Here is a 17,468-nt window from a genome sequence, read left to right on the forward strand (position 1 = left end):
CATTGAACTGCTGCAAATCTCACATCACATGCCGGTGACAACAAACCTGATTCTGATTAAGATTCTGTTTATGACATGGTCATGAGGTTCAGCTGTTGTTCAGAGCAAGCATCAGAATGGGGAAGAAATGTGATCTCAGCTGCTTTGACCACGGAATGATCGTTGGCGCCAGACGTGGTGGCTTGAGTATCTCAGAAACTGCTATCTCTTGGGATTTTTGCTCACAACTGTCTCTAGAAATGTGCAGTGAGTGGTAGTTCTGTCAGGTAAAACACCTTGTTGATGAGAGAGTTCAGAGGAGTATGGCCGGACTGGTTAAAGCTGTCAGGAAAATGCCAGTAGCTCAAATGACCATGCATTACAACAGTGGTGTGCAGAAGAGCATGTCTGAATGCAAAACATTTCAAACCTTGAAGTGGATGGGCCACAGCAGCTGAAGACACAAACATACTGTCAGTGGCCACATTATTAGGTACCAGAGGCCACTAACTGCACTTATAGTGTTGTAAAGTGATGGCATGCTATAGACAGGGACCAAAGATAAGGGACTGTTTCTAGTCAAATTGGGGTTAAGTGAGCAAGTTCAATTGTACTGAGGTGCAGAGATGTTCTGATTAAGTTCTAGATTTCCATCATAACTTTCAGTGTTCCTGTTGATATTGGATACAGTCTTATCGGATATAGCCTTAAACTTGCCATCCTTCATTATAAGGAGATGATGAGAGCTGTTTGAAGCATTTGGTACTATCACTAATAACGAGGACACAATAATTTACTTTAGGAGGTGCATGTAAGTGTTAAATTAAAGTACACATATTGATTATTAATTTCATGCTAATTTGCCCGCTTTCAGATAATCTGTCCGAAACATAATATAGCTACTCACTCTCAACTATCTTAAGAAATATATTATGGAAAATACATATTAACAAAGAATGTCGAAACAGAATGTGGTATCAAGCCTAGATGACATGATTCCACTTTAGTCCTCAAACAGATGGGAAACGTACTTGGTGAATCCAGTCCTGATTTCTTTAACAACCTGTTAGATTCAAGATCTGCTCCCTCAGGTTGGAATAGATGTTCAAAGTTTACAAAAGGTTGTCGAGGCAGAAAAAGAAACATTTGGTCATTAGGTTTAATTAGTAAGATGCTTGATGTTTAATGGTGCTCACTCTGACCTGTGCTCTAACAGGAAGGGAAACTGTCATGAGGACGATTTATTCAGTTAAATCACTGTTTTGTCAGATAAGACAGGACAAGGGCAGATGGTACATATAGACTACTGATTCTGGGTGAACAGAAGTGTCTTCCTTCTCAACAGAAGATGCTAGTGTTAAACTGGAATACTTTGAAAGTTATTAAATCCTTGTAAAGAAAAAAAAAAGGAGAACACAGGCGAGGCAAATCCCCAAACCATACTCACAGGAGGGTGGCTCAGAGAGAGACACATAGGGTGGTAAAATGATGGGAGTTTGAGTGATATAAGTGTTTGTAACCTTTAACGACAGGTAATGATGGACTGTGCTGCTTAGCGCTCCCCTCAGAAAGTCACCCACATGCCCCATCCTTCAAAAAAGCTCAAAGTGAAATGTTGGTGAGGAGATGCAGAAATAATTAAAGTAACACTAACTGCTGCTGGCGTCATCTACAGAAACTGCTGCAGGCTTCGGATCCGCTCCAGGTCCTTAAAAAAAAAGAAAGAGTGCAGCTCTTCTTTTAAAAAAGAAAAAAAAAACATTCGTAACAAAATGTGCTGTCTTACAGAAATGTAAACCCACAGAGCATGCTGCATGCAGTTCCCTCCCAACCCGTTTCGCTGCACGGACCCTAGAGTCTGAAATCCTACCACTTCCCTCACTAACTCCATGGTGCAAGGTCATCTGGGGCTGTACCTGACTTCCAACCCTGACAATTGAAATGCCTTTTCTGAATTTCATGCTAACAGACATAGTTTCTGATGCTTTGACTTAAGCTGTTCTCTTCTGGGATCTGCCCTTGAACACACAGACTCTTGGCTGAACCCACTTTCACCAGCATGATAAGCCCTACGATGTGAAGGGGCTACAGTTCACACCCGAGACGGCTTGCTCCTTGTTCTCTAAAGACTGCTATTGGTATTGGCTTATTATTGTCACATGTACCAAGATATAATGAAAAGCTTGCCTTGCATACTGTTCATACAGATCTCATCATTACACAGTGCATTCAGACAGAACAAGAAAAATTATAACAATATAGAATAAAGCATAACAGCTATAGAAAAAGTGCAAAGTAGGTAAACAATAACATTCTTAGAACATAACAAGGTAGATTATGAGGTCTAGAATCCATCTTATCATACAAGAGGGACATTGAAGAGTCTGATTACGATGGGATAGGAGATGTACGTACTTTCTGCCACATGTATCTTGTGCCTGATGGGAGAGGGGAGAAGAAGAATAGTTGGAGGTGGGTGGGATCGTTGATTATGCCCGCTGTTTTACCGAGGCAGTGAGAAATATAGACAAAGTCCCAAAGAGGGGAGGCTGGTTTCCATGATGTGCTGAGCTGTGTCCTCAGCTCTGCAGTTTCTTGCGGTCATGTACAGAGCAGTTCCCATAACAAGCTGCTATGCATCCAGACAGGATGCCTTCAATATTTGATATTGGCATGGTGTCATCAGGGGATCAGAAGTGGAGAGGGTCAGCAACTTTAAGTTCCTTGAAGTTATCATTTCCCAGCATCTGTCCTGGGCCCAGCATGTAAGCGCCATTATGAAGAAAGCATGGCAATGTCTCTACTTCCTTAGAAATTTGCAAAGATTTGGTATGACAGCTAAAACCTTGACAAACTTCTATAGGCATGTGGTGAAGAGTATTTTGACTGGTTGCATCACAGCCTGGTATTAAAACCCCAGTGCCTTGAATAGAAAAGCCTACAAAAAGTAGTGGATCCGGCCCAGTCGATCACGGATAAAACCCTCCCCACCATTGCACACATCTACACAAAGTGCTGTCACAGGGGAGCAGAGAGCATCAACAAGAACCCCCGCCCCACCATCCAGGCCATGCTCTCCTTTCACTGCTGCCATCAGGGAGAAGGTACAGAAGCCTCAGGAACAGTTATTACCCTTCAACCATCAGGCTCTTGAACCAGAGAGGATAACTTCACTCAACTATCTCACAACCTATGGACTCACTTCCAAGCACCCTTCATCTCATGTTCTCTATATTTGTTGCTTTCTTGGTTGTTTGTTTGTTTATCTATTTATTTATTATTTCATTTTGTATTTGCACAGTTTGTTGTCTTTTGCACATTGGTTGTTTGTCCATCCTGTTGGGTATGTTTCATTGATTCCGTTGTGTTTCTTGTATTCACTGTGAATGCTCACAAGGCAATGAATCTCCGCGTTATATATGGTGATATTTTATATATATAGTTTGATAACAATAAATTTACTTTGAACTTTGAGCTTTGGTGTGCCAAAGGGCTGTTTGTATGCTGTATAACTCTAAAAGAAGAATTGGAGAACACCATCAACATTAGGTACAGTATTTCAGTAGACTTTGCTGGAGCCACGTAGAAGTAAGCCAAACCGAGCACTTGATTCCCCGCTAGAAGTTGTGTCAAGGCATTGATGATGTGGATAGCCAGAAGCTTTCTCCTGGGGCTGAAATGGCTAACATGAGTGGGCATAGTTTTAAGGTGCTTGGAAGTAGGTACAAGGGGGATGTCAGAGGTAAGTTTTTCACTTATAGAGTAGTAGGTGCATGGAATGCACTGCCAGTGACATTGGTAGAGCTGGATACAACAGAGTCTTTTAAGAGCCTTTTAGATAGGTACATGGAGTTTAGCAAAATAGAGGGCTATGTGGTAGGGAAATTCTAAGCAGCTTCTAGAGTAGTTTACATGGTCGGCACAACATTGTGGGCTAAAGGGCCTGTAATGTGCCAATTCTATGCAAAAGCTTTCCTTTTGTTTATCAAAACAGCCTTCTTTTCTCCTCAAATCATTGACAAATTTTATAGTTCCTTGGAGTGAGATACTAAGACTGACATCAAAGATAAGAATGGACCATGAAACAACTGTTAAAACATTGGTTTAAATTCCGGCCTATTTTATCCCTCTTAAAATAAGGGATGGAGCGTCTAACTGTGACTCAAACTGCCGCTGAGCTTGGGATCTGGGGACAGAGCATCCAGTTGGTGGCCAAACATGTGGTTGTTTCATTCGCACAGCTGAACATCAGGTACAGCTGCTGTTCTCAAGCATGTCACATCAGGTATCACATGAAAAACAGCTCCTACTGGTTGTGTACAAGAGTAGCCCAGGGACACGGTTATTCTACTATACGGCTTCTAACACAAGAGCTGTTTTAAAAGGGAGCTTAAGGCTAATTCATAACTGTCAAAAATTAATTCCACATTGGTGCTTGATTATCTTTCTGATTTTACAAATATTCCATTTTTAATGAATAAGTAAGCACAGCTATATCATGTACTGTAGGTGAAGGCAACCCTCTGTGTTGTCGATAGCTGTCAGGCTCAAACTACACCAAGGGGAAGTAACTGAGGGAAATAATTATCAGCTTAAATCTGCACTTGCCCATTTTTGAGACAGTCAGTATTAAATGAGAGTTTCATACATATTCGTAAATTTCCCTTTTTCTCTCTCAGTGCAGTTCAGGTTTAATCCTTCTCTTTATCACACATTATTTAAGGTTGACTTTAACTTGTACACTGTAACTGATCATCAGGAGGCCATACTACAAAGGTGTTACTGTAGGCTGGGTTTTCCAGAAATGCTCTTCAATTTCTACACACATTCATGGTGTAAATGTACAGGAATCTTAGTAACTTCAATAAAGCAAGCACCTCAGGAGCGCTGTAGAGGCTAACAAGTGTGAGACATTAGTGCACCCTGAAACTTCCACGCCATGCAGCTTTCTGAATAGAGGCAGGGATTCCAGTCTGAGCGGCTAAACTTGAGAAGTGTGGTCAACACAGAAATAAAACCAGCCAGCAAGACCGCAAAAATCATTTAGAGGATCCTCAGCCCTGTCTGAACATCTTGATGATATTGGACAGCTCGTTATGTGCAAAACAGCAGAGCCCCTCCATCATATATTGAAAGAACGATCAGCTTTTGGCCTGGCCACTGTACATGTGGCGGTCAGCATTGCAGACACAGCCTCTGGAAGCATCAGTCCTGATACACAAGTGGTCTACATGACCACTGCAGTAGGTCCAGGTTGATTACGGTGGGAAGAAGACCACTCAGCTTATTTTTAGTGTTTATGCACAGTCAGTTGAAGTGGCTCGATCTAACATGTACGGGTGGTGTACAACACAGACTCTATTGTTACTGCACATGGAGACTGCAGAGAAACTCCATCATTCAGAACATTTCAACATGAACAATTCACAACGGTGATGGAATAAACGACTGTTGTACTTTTCCTGGCTTCCAGTGTGGGGTCCACAGTAGCGCAGGTAAAGAAGAAAAAGGTCATGAAAGATTCAACTTCACAAAGGAGCTATTCTCCCTAGGTACAGGATAATGTCATATTCCATAACAAGGTTTCTTCCTGCTGAAGATAGGTCACGACAGGTGGAAGAGTTTCATTAGTGGGATTTGTAAGGGAAAGTGGAGTTAAAATTGGGGAAGGATTCATCACAAGCCACAAGGAAATCAGCCTGCATGACAGTACGCACGAGCTGAGACACTTGGCAGAGCGGAGGACACAGGGTATTGAGGAGTTGGAATTATCTGGTGAAAATTGGAGATAGTTTGCAAAGTCGAGGTCATTGACCTCTTAATCCCGGAATGAGTGCAGATAAGAAATCATTCTAAAGTGAAGTGAAGCAATTATTATTCAAGATGAGGCAACAACTGGTGATTCTAACAAGAGGCTAGATGAGATGACATTGTAAGATGCAGAACTGGATGATACTCCACAGCACCTGAGGAATCTACAACCTCAACACTGACAATGCCAACCCTGCTGTGAAGAACACAGAGTTGTAGAAACCATAAAGTACGGCGCAGAAACAAGCTCTTCAGTCCATCTAGTCCCTTCCAAAACCATACAAACTGAGACCAGAGCTCCTCATATCCCTACTATCCATGTATCTGTCCAACCTTCTCTTAAACTTTGAAATCTAGTTCGCATGCACCACTTGTGCTGGCAGCTCATTCCACATTACCACAACCCTCTGACTGAAGAAGTTTCTCCTCATGCTTCCCTTAAACTTTTCACCTTTTACTCTTAAGCCATGGCCTCTAGTCGTACTCTCATCCAATCTGTGGAAAAAACCTACTTTCATTTATCCTATCGATTCCCCTCATAATTTTGTATCCCTCTATCAAATCTCCCCCCAATTCTCTACATTCTAAGGAATAAAGCCCTAACCTATTCAATCTTTCCTCATAGCTCAGGTCCTCCAGTCCTGGCAACATCCTTGTGAATCTTCTCTGCACTCTTTCAGCCTGGTTTACATGTTCCCTGTAGGCAGGTGACCAAAATTTCACACGATATTGCAAATTAGTCCTCACCAATTTTATGCAATTTTAACATAGCATCCCATCTTCTGTACTCAATACATTGATTTATGAAGGCCAACGTGCCAGAAGCTTTCTTTACAACCCTATCTACCCATGACACCACTTTCAATGAATTATGTATCTGTATTCACAGATCTCTTTGTTCTACCACACTCCTACCATTCACTGTGTAAGGCGTCTCCAGCTGGTCCTACTGAGGCGCGAAACCTCACATTTGGCCGCATTAAATTCTATCTGCCGTTTTTCAGCTAATTTTTCCAGCTGAAGCAGATCCCACTGCAAGCCATGATAGTCTTCCTCACTGTTCACTACACCCCCAAACTTGGTGTCAACCACAAATTTGCAGATCTAGTTAAACACATTATCATCCAGACCATTGATGTAGATGACAAACAACAATGGACTCAGCACTGATCCCTGCAGCACAACAATAGCCATAGGGCTCCGACTGAACCATGATTCAAATAAAGATGCTAAGCATGCTAAGTCAGCCTATCTTGGCAAAAAAAGTACAGAAGTGATGCAGTGTAGTTTATAAAATATTGATAATGATTATTGCAACAAGGTTTTGCGGAAATTTCCAGTATCAGTCCACAAAGAACTATTGAATAAACCATGAATACTTTGTTTCAGGTCCTCATGTATATAGTTCTTAATATGTTGCAATAGATTTATGGAAGTTTTAAACCTACTGAGAAAAGGTCCTGTGTGCACAACATAAGTCCCAAGAACAGGGGAAAGGTCTGCATTTACCCCATAATCAACATCATAAAGACTGATAGTCTAGTTATGATCACAATGCCACTGTGGAAGTTCTCTGTGCACAAGAAAAGTTATCCCCTTGTCTACAGTACATCAGTGGTTATTCTTCAAAAGGGAAACAATAGATGGCGATCATAAAGTAGGGAAGACATTCTGAAAGGAACATAAAACATGATACATCCATTCTTGGCATCATTATATGATTATCCAGGGTCTACGCCTAGTGGGGATCACATGAGAGTTTAAAAAGCCTGAACAAAGCTCAGGATTACCACATACAGTTGTACCAACAACTGGCATTCTGGTGTCTCCATATTGCAATTATATAAATCCTTAGATTTAGAATTAGATTTAGATATAGATTAGTGAGCCTGCACTTGGAGTGTTGTGTACAGTTCTGTCTCTTAGCCTAAAAAAATACTTAATATAACATGGTACAGTGCAGTTGCAGTAGACTGTTCCTGGACCTCCAGATCACGAGAGACAGACTGGGACTGAAAGCAAGGAGATCAGAATGAAGCTTACAGCATTCTTATGGGGATACAGTGTGAGTGCTCCCCCTGACTAAGGGGTCTAGAACTAGGCGTCATAGTCTGAGATGAGGAACAGGCCATTCTGGACTGGAATTAAGAACAGTTTCTTTACTCAGAGGTCTTTGGAATTCTTTCTCCAGAGAACTGCGGAGGATCAGGTAAAGAGCTCGGAACAGGGTTGTAAACTCAGCCAGCTCCATATGGGCACAAGTCTCCCCACCACCTAGACAACATCTAAAAGCGGTGCCTCAAAAAGGCAGCATCCATCATTAAGGACCCTCACCATCTGGGACAAGCTCTCATCTCATTGCTACCATCAAGGAGCCTGAAGACCTACATTCAACGATTTAGGAACAGTGTCTTCAAATCTACCATCAGATTTCTGAACAGTTCACGAACACTATCTCACTATTTCACTTTCATGTAATTTCTTTATTTATCTATCTGTAATCTGTCTATTTATTTATTGCTGTGACACATAGCGATTTTTTGTGTCTTGCACTATACTACTGCCACAAAACAACAAATTTCACAACAAATGTCAGTAGTAATAAACGCGATTCTGATTCTGAATTCGGCTGGCGTCTTAGGGCAGAAATGAACATTGAGATGAAAAACATAATCAGGATGAGTGTCAAAGCAAATGACTTATTCCTGGCCACTGCTTCGTATATGTCCACTGAAACAGATAGGGCTCAAACTTGGCACATCTCTATTCGGACTGGAGCAACTGCCAGCAACACAACTGTTTTACTGAACCAGAAGCAACAAAGAAGAAGCTGGAGGAACTCAATGCGTTAGGTAGCATCAGGGGAAGGAAATGGATGCTTGATTGCAGTGCAACACGTGTTGGCTTTGCATCTCCTCTGGAGCTGGAGATTTTATCATAACTTCCAGCCTGGCTGTTCAGTGCAGCCCTAAGAGGGTGCAAGGTCGAAGCACTCAGCAGAAGATGGTGCTCGGAGAGGCTATGTTGGAGGTTCAAAGTTTTTGGACAGACTCAGAGTCTGATGTGGTCGGGTGCTTCCAATGGTGCTGCATCAGCAAGTTGGCGGCGCTTGGAGGTTCGTGGTGGGGAGAGTTCCTCCCTTCTGCCGCCTGCGTGAGATGATGAGTCTATCGGGACTTTGAGACTTTCTTTTTACCGTGCCCATGGTCTGCTCTTTATCAAATTACGGTATTGCTTTGCACTGTTGTAACTACATGTTATAATTATGTGGTTTTGTCAGTTTTAGTCTTGGTTTGTCCTGTGTTTTCTTGTGATATCATTCTGGAGGAACATGTATCATTTTTTAATGCATGCATTTCTAAATGACAATAAACGAGGACTGAGTGTCCTCATAATCTAATCTAATCTAATCTAGCGTCGGAAAAAGCAATTGAGAGATCCTGCACCAGAAACCGCTTAGAGTGGCTCAGTGCAGTGCGCCCATATCGACTTTGTGTGAGGTTCTACAGCAGAGGGATCCCATTCAGCACGGTCCAAATATCAGGACGCAAGAGCACCAGCAGGTGCTGGAAATCTTGAACAACACATAACAAGATTCTGGAGGAACTCAGCAGGACTAGGCTGCCTTCTGTCCCTTTCCTTTCCAGTCCCGATGAAGGGACTTGACTCGAAATAGTGACTGTTTATTCCCCTCCGCAGATGCTGCCTGGCCTGCTGAGTTCCTCCTGCGTTTTGTGTGTGTTCCCAGGATGTCTTGCTTTTACTTTGTGTGAAGCTGCTCTTCTCTCAGACAGCCAGCAGAGAACGTCAGGTAGATGGGGTTAGTGGAGTTGGGGAGACATTCCTATAAATAACTACAAGTGGCAATATTCCAAATGTATTTGATTATCTACTAGTCATTTTGAGATATCTTGATGCCGTGGAAGTTAATCTATACATTTAAGCGGCTCTGTAAATAGGAACTGGTTTTCCTTAAAACTCTGCTCTTGAGTGATATATATGGAGATGGTCCCATGCCTTAAATAAATGTCAGGAAATTGTTCCCTCTCCATCTTAGAATGGTTTTCATCCGCAGGGTCTCTTGTTCTTAATGATAAGGAGGTGGGACAATCTGAGTCATCCATGCCAGTTATTTGTCCCTGGAAATCTACCAGAGCTTACACATCCAGCATAACCGACTGGCTTTTCTATAGTTCGACTTGAATGGTTTGATCTTGCACCACTTTTTACTGAGTAGCAAGGCTGAAGATTGGAAACATACATCCAGCTGAGGTGTATAAATTAAAAAGCTGGCAGCTTGGGCAGATTTCGAGCAACTCCTGTGAAGTCCAGCCTACCAGGCTGCCTCTGTTGACTGCAGTGAAAAATGGATCATATTAAAGTAACACTTGTGGATCAATACCTTCTGATTTGTAGTATATACTTGGTGGAGGACATTGGCAGTTATCAGTGGGATTATTTGCAATGTCAAGGCTGGAAGCACACTTTGGGAATTCCCAGCAATGTCTAAATATTCCTGTCCACGAGTCTCAACTAAAGCCCATTCAACATGGCAATGGGCGTTCACTGCCACCTTCTCTACCAGCACACCGTTCCACTCACAACAGGAGAACTATCTTTCTGCTATTTTCACAGATATGACCATTTGAATGAAAGCATAGCATCCTGACGTGAACACGTTATCTGCTGTGCTGCTGAAGGAGATGAGATCAGTTTATCTGCTCCTTCTAGTGCTTCTGTCTATTAACAAGTAGTTTGTCACAGCTTGGCTGACAATACATTGGAAAATGTTCACTCTCAAACAACAAAAATAGAATTAATTGTCTGCAGTGTGATTCTGTTGCTCAGTCATTTGAAGGCCCTAAAACTGGAAGGTTGGAAGTAAGACCTCAATAAGAAACTATTCTCAGTGGGCAAGAAATCTATTTACTTTCATACCTTTCCATGGGATAGATTGTGTTTTTCAAAGACTTGCGGCTCGTGAAATGCAGCTTTTACATTGAAGAAAGTCACTTTCCTTACATAGACATTGTCTCCATAACATATAAACCCCCAATATAAAGTTTGAGAACAAATGACAGCTGACAGCACCAGTAATGACTGGAGAAAGTTCAACAATTATGGTCAGTGGTTACGAAGCTTTGAATTTCTATGGAAGGTGAGGGAGAAGGTTCTGGACCACATTATTTTCAAATAATATCACTAGATAATTTGTAGTATTGTTCGTATGAACAAAGTTCAACCACTATTCAAGTTCAAGTTGTGATGAGTTATATTATTGGGAGATGAAGATAAAATTTATCTTTAATCACCTGCACTGGAAGCCTGTGAAAATATCAGCCATCAGTCACATTCACCTGCACTTCTTCAGTTCAGTGAAAGCAAATATTCAAAGACAACTACATTGGGCTGCTGATGTCAGTGCCAACAACCAAAGACAAGCCTCTTCCTCCAGGGTGTTTAATTCGAGAGAAAGCACAGTGGAAAAACGTTATTGATCATCTTCTCAGCACAGTGGAAGGCGGTAATATTTTTCTGTCGGGACCAGTTACTCTACCTGATCCCACCTGTGCAACCACTCAAACCTTTCCTTCAACCAGTTTCACCAAAGCTTAATCCACTGTCTCAGTTTTCTCAGAATTCACCCAAGCAGCCAAGTCAGTGAAATTAAACGGGGAAGGTGAAATTAAGCAGATGAATGAAGAAAAACAATCTAAAATTACACACAGTAAAAGGACCAAAAGGCAGCAAAGCAAAAAGAGAAGGGAAAGGGAAAGAAAAAAACTGTGAGAGTTCAAGAAACATAGTCAAAGAACACCACAGCACAAAAACAGGTCCCTTGGCTCATTTAGACCCTGCCCACCTGTCTTTCTGCCAAGTCCCATCTACCCACATCTGAACCATAGCCCTCCACACCCTTCTCATCTATGTAACTATTCAAACTTCTCTGAAATGTTGCAATTGACCCCACATCCATCACCTCTGCTGGCAGCTTGTCTCACACTCACCCCACCCTCTGAGTGAAGACAGGCTTCCTGTAAATATTTTGCCTTTTACCCTTAACCCATGACCTCTGGTTCTAGTCACAAGCAAACTCAGTGGAAAAAACTTGCATGCGTTTGCACCATACATCCAATAATTTTGTATACCTCTCCCTGATTCGCCTACACTCAAGTGAATAAAGTCCGAACCTATTCAATGTCTCTCTATAGTCATAGTCATACTTTATTGATCCCGGGGTAAATTGGTTTTTGTTACAGTTGCACCATAAATAATAAATAGTAATAGATCCATAAATAGTTAAATATTAATATGTAAATTATGCCAGTAAATTATGAAATAAGTCCAGGACCAGCCTATTGGCTCAGGGTGTCTGACCCTCCAAGGGAGGAGCTGTAAAGTTTGATGGCCACAGGCAGGAATGACTTCCTATGACGCTCTGTGTTGCATCTGGTTGGAATGAGTCTCTGGCTGAATGTACTCCTGTGCCCACCCAGTACATTATGTAGTGGATGGGAGACATTGACCAAGATGGTATGCAACTTAGACAGCATCCTCTTTTCAGACACCACCGTCAGAGAGTCCAGTTCCATCCCCACAACATCACTGGCCTTACGAATAAGTTTGTTGATTCTGTTGGTGTCTGCTAACCTCAGCCTGCTGCCCCAGCACACAACAGCAAACATGATCGCACTGGCCACCACAGACTCGTAGAACATCCTCAGCATCGTCCGGCAGATGTTGAAGGACCTCAGTCTCCTCAGGAAATAGAGACGGCTCTGACCCTTCATGTAGACAGCCTCAGTGTTCATTGACCAGTCCAGTTTATTGTCAATTCATATCCCCAGGTATTTGGAAATCCTCCACTATGTCCACACTGACCCCCTGGATGGAATCAGGTCCTCAATTCCTGGCAACGTCCTCATACATTTTCTCTGCATTCTTTCAAATTATTAATATTGTTCCAGTAGGTAGGATACCCCAAATTCAACCTCACCAACGTCTCATACAACTTCAACATTACACTCTAACTCCTGTATTCAGTGTTCTGATTAACGAAGGTCAATGTGCCAAAGGCACTCTTTGCAACTTTATCTAACAGTCACACCACATTCAAGGAGCTGTGGGTCTGTATTCACACCTCAATGCCCTACCATTCACTGCGCAAGTCCTACCTTGGTCAGTGCTGTCAAAGGGCAGAGACCCACATTTGCCTGCAGTAGGTTCCATCTACCATTTTCTAGCTGGTAGAGATCATGTGCAAACTTTGATAGATTTCTTCACTGTCCACTAGACCCGCAGTCTTCATGGTATCCGCAAAGTTTCTAATCCAGCTTACCACTTTATGATATTGACTCAACACCAATCCCTACAGTGCACCATGAGTCACAGGCCTCCAGTCAGAGAGACAATCATCTACTACCACTCTCAGTCTTCTCCCACTAACCCAATGTTGAGTCCAATTTACTACTTCGTTCGGAATACCAAGCCACTTAATCTTTTGGACCAGCTTCCCATGCAGAATATGATCAAAGACCCTGGTTAAGTCCATGAAGATGAGAACAGAAAGTATGGATGCACTGCTGAAGCTTCGTAGGGTGTTAGTCAGACCACATTTGGAATATTGTGAGCAATTTTGGGCCCCATATCTAAAGAAAGATGTGCTGATCCAGCAGAGGGTCCAGAGGAGGTTGACAAAAGTGATCCAGGAATGAAAGGCTAAATGTTTGAGGATTGTTTGATATCTCTGGGCCTGTAATCAATGGAGTTGAAGGATGAGGGGGATCTCATTAAAAACTACTGGATACTGAAGGGCCAGGATAGACAGGAGAGAGAGGATGTTTCCATCAGTCAGAGAGTCTGGGATCCAAGGGCACAGGCTCAGAATAAAGGGCTGTCTCTTTAGAGCAGAGATGTGTAGGAATTTCTTCAGCCAGATGATGGTGAGTGCAGAATTCATTATCACAGAGGACTGAGGAGGCGAAGTCATTGGGTGCATTTAAGGATGAGATACACGGGTTTTTAAATGGCAAAAGGTTTCAGGAATACACAGAGATGACTGGAAAATGAAGTTGATAAAATTAGATTTAGTTAAATGGAGCAATATAGGCTGACAGGCCTGATCTTGCTCCCACAGAAGATGGACATGACCAACCAGTTCAAAACACATACTTGTACAGTAATGCTACTGAAATAGGATAGTGATAAACAGATATGATGAGAGAATGCCATCTCAAAGCCACAAAAAGCAGAAAGATTAGTCCAAGTTTGGCAGGTACTTGCAATCAATGAAACCAATCAGAATGGAGTAGCAGCCAGGCATTAGTTGTAAACTTATCGAATTCCACAGATGTGGGAGTAAAACCTGCAGAACCTGGACTTCCGCTTTGTTCCTCCCACACCAATGTACCACCTAAACTCCCCCCAGTCCCTCCCACACCAATGTACCTACACTCCCCCTTGTCCCTCCCTCACCAATGTACCTACACTCCCCCTCATCTCTCCTACGCCAATGTACCTACACTCCCCCTCATCCCTCCCACACCAATGTACCTAAACCCCCCCTCGTCCCTCCCACACCAATGTACCTACACTCCCCCTCGTCCCTCCCACACCAATGTATCACCTACACTCCCCCTCGTCCCTCCCTCACCAATGTATCACCTACACTCCCCCTCGTCCCTCCCACACCAATGTACCTACACTCCCCCTTGTCCCTCCCACACCAATGTACCTACACTCCCTCCCATCCCTCCCACACCAATGTACCTACACTCCCCCTCATCCCTCCCACACCAATGTACCTACACTCCCCCTCATCCCTCCCACACCAATGTATCACCTACACTCGCCCTCATCCCTCCCACACCAATGTATCACCTACACTCCCCCTCGTCCCTCCCTCACCAATGTACCTACACTCCCCCCATCCCTCCCACACCAATGTACCTACACTCCCTCCCATCCCTCCCACACCAATGTACCTACACTCCCCCTCATCCCTCCCACACCAATGTACCTAAACCCCCCCTCGTCCCTCCCACACCAATGTACCTACACTCCCCCTCATCCCTCCTACATCAATGTATCACCGACACTCCCCCCTCGTCCCTCCCACACCAATGTACCTAAACCCCCCCTCGTCCCTCCCACACCAATGTACCTACACTCCCCCTCGTCCCTCCCACACCAATGTATCACCTACACTCCCCCTCGTCCCTCCCTCACCAATGTATCACCTACACTCCCCCTCGTCCCTCCCTCACCAATGTACCTACACTCCCCCCATCCCTCCCACACCAATGTACCTACACTCCCTCCCATCCCTCCCACACCAATGTACCTACACTCCCCCTCATCCCTCCCACACCAATGTACCTAAACCCCCCCTCGTCCCTCCCACACCAATGTACCTACACTCCCCCTCATCCCTCCTACATCAATGTATCACCGACACTCCCCCCTCGTCCCTCCCACACCTATGTACCTAAACCCCCCCTCGTCCCTCCCACACCAATGTACCTACACTCCCCCTCGTCCCTCCCACACCAATGTATCACCTACACTCCCCCTCGTCCCTCCCTCACCAATGTATCACCTACACTCCCCCTCGTCCCTCCCACACCAATGTACCTACACTCCCCCTTGTCCCTCCCACACCAATGTACCTACACTCCCTCCCATCCCTCCCACACCAATGTACCTACACTCCCCCTCATCCCTCCCACACCAATGTACCTACACTCCCTCCCATCCCTCCCACACCAATGTACCTACACTCCCCCTCATCCCTCCCACACCAATGTATCACCTACACTCGCCCTCATCCCTCCCACACCAATGTATCACCTACACTCCCCCTTGTCCCTCCCTCACCAATGTACCTACACTCCCCCTCATCCCTCCCACACCAATGTACCTACACTCCCTCCCATCCCTCCCACACCAATGTACCTACACTCCCCCTCATCCCTCCCACACCAATGTATCACCTACACTCGCCCTCATCCCTCCCACACCAATGTATCACCTACACTCCCCCTCGTCCCTCCCTCACCAATGTACCTACACTCCCCCTCATCCCTCCTACATCAATGTATCACCGACACTCCCCCCTCGTCCCTCCCATACCAATGTATCACCTACACTCCCCCTCGTCCCTCCCACACCAATGTATCACCTACACTCCCCCTCATCCCTCCCTCACCAATGTACCTACACTCCCCCTCATCCCTCCCACACCAATGTACCCACATTCCCCCTCATCCCTCCCACACCAATGTATTACCTACACTCCCCCTCATCCCTCCCTTACCAATGTACCTACACTCCCCCTCATCCCTCCTACACCAATGTAACACCTACACTCCCCCTCGTCTCTCCCACACCAATGTATCACCTACACTCCCCCTCGTCCCTCCCTCACCAATGTACCTACACTCCCCCTCGTCCCTCCCACACCAATGTATCATCTACACTCCCCCTCGTCCCTCCCACACCAATGTACCTACACTCCCCCTCATCCCTCCCACACCAATGTACCCACATTCCCCCCGTCCCTCCCTCACCAATGTACCTACACTCCCCCTCATCCCTCCCACACCAATGTATCACCTACACTCCCCCTCGTCCCTCCCTCACCAATGTACCTACACTCCCCCCGTCCCTCCTACATCAATGTATCACCTACACTCCCCCTCGTCCCTCCCTCACCAATGTACCTACATTCCCCCTCGACCCTCCTACATCAATGTATCACCTACACTCCCCCCTCGTCCCACCCATACCAATGTATCACCTACACTCCCCCTCGTCCCTCCCACACCAATGCACCTACACTCCCCCTCATCCCTCCCACACCAATGTATCACCTACACTCCCCCTCGTCCCTCCCTCACCAATGTACCTACACTCCCCCCGTCCCTCCTACATCAATGTATCACCTACACTCCCCCTCGTCCCTCCCTCACCAATGTACCTACATTCCCCCTCGACCCTCCTACATCAATGTATCACCTACACTCCCCCCTCGTCCCACCCATACCAATGTATCACCTACACTCCCCCTCGTCCCTCCCACACCAATGCACCTACACTCCCCCTCATCCCTCCCACACCAATGTACCCACATTCCCCGCTGTCCCTCCCTCACCAATGTACCTACACTCCCCCTCATCCCTCCCACACCAATGTATCACCTACACTCCCCTTGTCCCTCCCACACCAATGTACCTAAACCCCCCCTCGTCCCTCCCACACCAATGTACCTACACTCCCCCTCGTCCCTCCCACACCAATGTATCACCTACACTCCCCCTCGTCCCTCCCTCACCAATGTATCACCTACACTCCCCCCATCCCTCCTACACCAATGTACCTACACTCCACGTCGTCCCTCCTACGCTAATGTATCACCTACACTCCCCCTTGTCCCTCCCACACCAATGTACCTAAACCCCCCCTCGTCCCTCCCACACCAATGTACCTACACTCCCCCTCGTCCCTCCCACACCAATGTATCACCTACACTCCCCCTCGTCCCTCCCTCACCAATGTATCACCTACACTCCCCCTCATCCCTCCCACACCAATGTACCCACATTCCCCGCCGTCCCTCCCTCACCAATGTACCTACACTCCCCCTCATCCCTCCCACACCAATGTATCACCTACACTCC

General features: G+C 45.0%; 1 protein-coding gene across 3 annotated transcripts in view; it reads right to left on the reverse strand.

The window, feature by feature from the left end:
- LOC134359997 (probable voltage-dependent N-type calcium channel subunit alpha-1B) overlaps positions 1 to 17,468 on the reverse strand; it is a 910,000-nt gene that overhangs the window by 242,187 nt on the left and 650,345 nt on the right. For all 3 annotated transcript variants that reach the window (XM_063073960.1, XM_063073961.1, XM_063073962.1), the window contains one exon: positions 1,634 to 1,687. In XM_063073960.1, coding sequence (XP_062930030.1) covers positions 1,634 to 1,687 — 54 coding nt within the window. The remainder of the gene's footprint in view (positions 1 to 1,633; positions 1,688 to 17,468) is intronic.

Source organism: Mobula hypostoma, chromosome 21 (genome assembly GCF_963921235.1).
Source record: "Mobula hypostoma chromosome 21, sMobHyp1.1, whole genome shotgun sequence".
Taxonomy (NCBI): Eukaryota; Metazoa; Chordata; class Chondrichthyes; order Myliobatiformes; family Myliobatidae; genus Mobula; species Mobula hypostoma.